Source organism: Stegostoma tigrinum, chromosome 19, assembly GCF_030684315.1.
Source record: "Stegostoma tigrinum isolate sSteTig4 chromosome 19, sSteTig4.hap1, whole genome shotgun sequence".
Lineage (NCBI taxonomy): Eukaryota > Metazoa > Chordata > Chondrichthyes > Orectolobiformes > Stegostomatidae > Stegostoma > Stegostoma tigrinum.
The window spans coordinates 27,289,016-27,294,858 of NC_081372.1; the positions used below are offsets into that span (position 1 = coordinate 27,289,016).

Here is a 5,843-nt window from a genome sequence, read left to right on the forward strand (position 1 = left end):
AATTAGATGGTTGAAGAATTTAACGGGCTAGGTAGCAGGCAACTATTTCCTGTGGTGGGGAAATTCAGTACAAAAATGCATAACCTTTAATTTACAGCAAAACTAATTAGAGTGTGTCTGAACAATTTCTGTACACAAAAGGTGGTGAAAATACTAAACTCCCTTCCCACAACACATTAGGGCCAAGTCAATAGGAAATTTCAAACCTAATATTAATAGATGTTTGTGAGTATGTGTATTAAGCAATTTGAAATTGAGGCATATTAACTCAATAAAAATGCTGATTAGCCAAGATGTAAATGAATGGCAGAACATATTTGAGGGAATAAATGAGTTAATTCTCCTCCTATTTCCATACGTACCTCTTTATTAGACAATTTAAGGATTTGTCTAACCAAACTGTTTTGCTAGCATGACTTTGTTCATGTGTGATATCCTACTATAGTTCACATATTGTTGTTGCACATTGCCTCCTTACCAAAGTAAAAAATAGAAAACCGGCTGAACTGACAGGATATAAATCTATCCCAAAGGACATCTAACCTCAAGTTTTCTATAAGTCAGGAAAGGACAATTATATGGACTGGCAAAGTTTACAATGGGCAGCTGTTCCACTAGTGCATGGTAGCTCAATTTAATTACACTGTGAAATTAATTAATTCTTTCCAATGAGAAGGTAAGGTTTAGAAATATCAGACCAGTAAGACTTAAAACTGGGGGCTTGTCCATTGCTGCCCAACAATAAATGTTAAATATATTTACATCTTAATATTTGTAACTTTCTGCAAGGGAGCCCATTCAGAATTTTAGCTGTGGCAGCTCTGACACAACACATCCTATCAGAACTGGCAAATCAGCATATATTATGGTGTTGGAACCCATAGTCTTCCTATTCATGGACTATCAATTAAATAAAGGCAAATAATAAAACTATTTAATGAAATAAAACTGATGAATGAAAAAGATATTGAAAGTAATCTTAATTCCCTCTGTTCTGCATGAAATGTTATTAGAAAAGCAGACCATAGTGTGGTAGGCTTATGCATATCATTAAGCAGTATTAATATTGAATGAACTGGGGAAAGGTGAATCAGATTCCAAGTCACACTATTTGTCCCCATGTTATTAATTACCTCCATGCATTTTTTTCATAGAATGTGAATTGATTGTATCTCCAGCTTCCTCCATGGTCTCTGCTACTGCAGCTGTGTGGTCAGTAAATAGGAAGTGTACTTTAAACAGAATAACAAAAGCAAGTTATTGTGGATTATTAAAATCTGAAATAAGAACAGGAAATATTGGAAATTCTCAGACAGTATCTATGGAAGGGGAAATAGACATAATCTTTCAGGTCAAAGACCTATCCTAAACTGGGAAATGCTTAAATAAGTGAAGTGTTGTTGGGGTCGGATCAAACTTCCAAAGTGAAAGGTATGGAAGTAGCAGAGATTAAATGGCAGAAGGGTTGAAAATGTTGGGCAGAAGCAAGAGGCCATGGGCAAATAATGAAACAAAATATCTGTCTAGACGGGATCTGAATGGCAGAATTCTGAACAACTCCACTGAAAACAAAAAAGAAAAACAAGAGAAAAAAAATCAAACTCATCAAACAGAAACAATTTGGAAAGAAAAATATGGCCCAAAAGTGTTGAACTCAGTGTTGAGTTCAGAAGGCTATACAATGGTTTACCATAAAATGAGGTGCTCTTCCTCGAACTCTGTTGAAACACTGCAGGAGGCTAAGGCCAGAGTAAATGGATGATTAAAATTACAATCATTGATTCATTGTGTTGAGTATGGATTTTAGCATACTACAAGTACCAATGGTTTGAAGAGCACTGAATCACTTCAATGATCACAGATTCGTAATGCTAACTTATTTTCATTCTCCACAGGCTCAGCCAGAATTGCTTGTCCACTTATTCTTATTTTAGTTCTGGCAACATAAATTGTGCCATTTATTTTTTCATAGCAAAAATCCATTAAAAATTACATCTATAAATGAAGCAGTTTGATTTCCAACGTTATATTGTGATCGTAAATACAGTTGAGTAGTTTTAAAGAGAAAGTGGTGAGGTACTTGTCACTGGTCTGAGTGTTTGAAATCTCCCAAAGATGTAACAATTTTGCAGGTGCTTATAACTTCAAAAAGCTTCTCCAGTGAAGGAGCTAGTGTAGACAAGAAAAAAAAAGTGCAAGCATTATTTTAGCACTCGTTTTCAAATAAGGAAAATGAAATCACTTTCCATTTGAGCTTAAAATTCACTCCATATTTTCAACCATGTGGTAAATGCACTGCGGCAGCAGGGAGACTGTAAGAAAGTTTGTGAAGCCCAGAATATGCCTTTTTAAAGAGATATTATTAAAATGAGATCCTAAGATGACTGATAGAAAAAAAAAACACCATTCCAGGTTAGTTACTGAATTAGTTCATTACATTTGCTGTAATTATTTGGTTAGCATTTGTCCTCCACATTTTAATTAGCATACTTCACCATAGACTTGATTGATAACAAAAAAAAGTGCTGAAGTTTAAAAAAAAATTTTTAAGACACCTATGTGTTTTAGAGTCTCTCAAAGTGTGTCACTGTCATTGACCTGCAGCCACTGTTGTTTTTTATGGTGCTTGAAGCCAAGGTTTTGAACTTGACATACACTTTGCTACTGGACTAGTTAATAGCTCTGAAACTTGGACTTATGAACTGTCTTCACGAGTCATCATCTTAACTTAAATGGATAGTCAGCTACAAAGTGAAATATGCCTACACTTCTACTGAAGACGTGGAACAACTGGCATTTTTTTTTTTACGAAACTGTCGTAGTGGGTCCCAGTTAGTCAGTCATTGTGTGATTGGAGGTATGAGGTACCGAATAAAGCAAGTACAAAATGCTTGAACATAATAAAAATCAATTTCAGTAAAAAGTACAGATTTTAAATTCCTTTGCAATACAAGTTCTCAGGCTAACAAGAGCTAGAAAGTATATGTAATGCCAGCAAAACGATAATGTGAGAAATGTGCAAAAAGTGTGCTCCTGTAAATAGTCTATATTTACAGAAGTTACCTGTTGGCTCCTGATGTTAGGATTCAGAACACAAAAGTGGACATTTTTCTTAAAAAAAGGAAGTTACAAATTTAAATGTATTAAATAGAAGTTTTTATTAACAGATTTACAAAATGCAATTAGAACAGAATTCACTATTTACAGAAGTGATCTGAGCCTTAATCAAGGTTATACATTTATAAAATTTGTGAAGAGTTATCAAAGCACTAAAATAGCATCGTGTATCTACAAAACGCTGAAAGCAGTTCCAGAAAACTTCAACATTTACATGTTCTTTCGGATTTTAATCAAAAGTAGTCTGATCACATTTTGTACGTGCTGCTACATAAAGGCTTACTAAACAGGATATTCTATTTGGAATGATCCCTGACTAATACATTTCCGTTTTTAATACGAGTGTGCTTCCGACATCAAAAAAATTCCATCTCATTTGTTTTTCCAACCAGCGACTTATCAATTTCTGGTTCATTTTATTTCCCGCTCGGCTAAAATCGGAAGCCAACCAGTGATTTCCGGAAACTTTGGTTGAGTTAGAAGCGTATACATGGTCACTATAACACAGTTTAAAATATTTTGTTTTTAAAAAAATTTTTTAAAAAAATGATAAACAAATTACAGACTTAACCGGCTTGAATTAGCCAGAGAGGCAGGCACTGTAATAGACCGCATTGCTGGCATCCGACAGTGCTGAAATGAAACTGCTCTCCTCGCAAGACACACCTCTCGGGTTCAGTTTCGACAGAGAGACTGGAAAGGTTTGCCCAGGGGCATCCAGACGAGTCCTTGCTAGATTTAAATATTGGTCGAACTCGCTCCGATCAACATCTGTCCAAAACTCAGTTGGAGCCAAGTGTTCCACGTCGCCTTCAGGAGGAGGCGAGAGTTGGCCCAGGTGAGCAGCCACCCCGCCCTGGCCTGAGGGGCACAGCTGGCTGTAGTACAGATGCTGTGGGTTCCGAACCAGTTCGGCCACATTGGCAGAGATTTGCTCGGAGTAGGACAGGGCGCCTGCTTTCTCGCGGCTGTAGTCTATGTGCTGATGCTGGTAGTTCCTGTAAGGGACGCTGCCGTCTTCGTGTATGTGCGATGGAAAGAACACTGGATCCAACACGTCCAAGGGGGACATCTCCGGAGTGGGCAGCCCATAGTTGTCGAACTCCGAGGCCATACCGTGCAGCTCAGTGTAGTGACAGAGGGGAGGAAGTTGGTGTTGGCCGGAGTGTCTCCCTTCATGCTGACCCCTGGGGAAGTTATCACCACAAACTCCGTGGCTGTTCCTGAGGCCGGAGCTGTGGGTCTGGGCCAGCAGATTACTCTCGATTCGTTTGACTTTCTTGCTCTGTTTCTTCCGGCGAGGTCGGTATTTGTAGTTGGGATGGTCTTGCAAGTGCTGGACACGGAGTCTCTCAGCCTCTTCCACAAAGGGACGCTTCTCGTCAAAGGGAAGGGATTTCCACGACTGTCCTGCGAGGTCACAAACACAAACATCAAGTTGGCACAGAGTGAAGTCCCAGAGAGCAGGGCGCAACTCAATATACATTGAAAGCGTCAAATTTACAGTGGGGTGGCCGATCAGACACTTTCAGAACAAAATAAGTTCATTCGAGAAAGATTTGCTAAAAATGGTTTGGGAAAAGCCAAGTTGTTTTGAACAAGGGGGAAATAATTGCTGGAAAAGCTCGGCAGGTTCGGCAGCTTCTGGGGCGAGAAATCAGATTTAGCGTTTCGGTTGAGTGACCCTTCCTCAATTGTTTTAAACACAATTCACTTTGAGATCCTTCGCACTAAAGGACAAAAAGACTTTCAGGAGTTTTTGAGGCAGTCGCACCTTAATTTCGGGTTATGTTAGCCGATCGTCTTTTGATTCCATGTCCTTACCTAGTCAGGATCCACTATTAAATTGCACACACATGCTGGTGATTTTACTGGATTTTGTTTTAAAAACCTCCCACGCACCACACACCCCCCACCCCCCGAAGATGGAACTGCTCTCACTACGAGAATTGATGCTCTCTACTTACCGAGCATTTTACTTAACACTGCATTGTGCAGATCAGGGTTTTGTTGGGCCAGCCTTTTCCTTTCGTCTTTCGCCCAGACCATGAACGCGTTCATGGGGCGCCGAATCCGTGATTCCCCCTCTGCCTTGCCTTCTGATTTAGCCGCGGGTTGAGCTGATGTAAGTCGGGTTTGAGAGGCAGGGCTCTGGGACTGAGCCCATGGAGAAACGGCCGTTTCCAAGCCAGAGCCCCCGGGCTGCGAATCCTCTACAACGCAGAAATCGGCCTCAGAAATACTCATTCCAGCCAAAACACTTCGATCTGACAGCTTACAGCCTGCTGCTTTCGAACGGGCAGATTTCTCTGTCAGTCACAATTACGGTTTAAATCTGGGTCAGAAACTTCTGTTCCTGGTGTATCCGTTGCAAGTGCAAATATACAGTTGCAGCACCAATCAGGAGTCAGGAGGCGTATCTTCACCAATCATACCAAAAGCACGTTGGAGAGAGGCGGGGATTTTAACCTACAAACGAATGATATTGCTCCGCAATATTCCTCAAGGTGGCTCCTTGGACAGTGAGATGATGGCGAGCTCGCAATGGGGTGGTTGTAATACACAAAGTCCTCAAATGAGTAGAACACCCTCAATTGCTATCACAACTGTTTTTCTCCCCAAAAGTAATGGCCATAGTTGGCGAGGTTACAATGGCGAGATACCCCATGATGAAATAGCATTCAGGCTAAGAAAATTAAGCTCAATATTGAAAAGGCTCGAATTGT

The 5,843-nt window shown here is 40.0% G+C and overlaps 1 protein-coding gene across 1 annotated transcript; it reads right to left on the minus strand.

The window, feature by feature from the left end:
- Positions 1 to 3,139: 3,139 nt before the first annotated feature.
- Positions 3,140 to 5,463, minus strand: LOC125461368 (transcription factor Sox-18A). Its single transcript, XM_048550071.2, has 2 exons — positions 5,085 to 5,463; positions 3,140 to 4,527 (listed from the first exon to the last, which is right to left on the minus strand). The coding sequence occupies exons 1-2, from the start codon at positions 5,362 to 5,364 to the stop codon at positions 3,698 to 3,700; spliced, it is 1,110 nt and encodes a 369-aa protein (XP_048406028.1). The 5' UTR covers positions 5,365 to 5,463; the 3' UTR covers positions 3,140 to 3,697.
- Between the last annotated feature and the right edge of the window lie 380 nt (positions 5,464 to 5,843).

Excerpts from the sequence above, each read along its gene's own strand:
- LOC125461368 (XM_048550071.2), bottom strand. The coding sequence starts at position 5,364 with ATGAGTATTTCTGAGGCCGATTTCTGCGTTGTAGAGGATTCGCAGCCC. Across the intron at positions 4,528-5,084 it reads AGTGTTAAGTAAAATGCTCG|GACAGTCGTGGAAATCCCTT; the intron begins GTAAGTAGAGAG and ends GTGACCTCGCAG.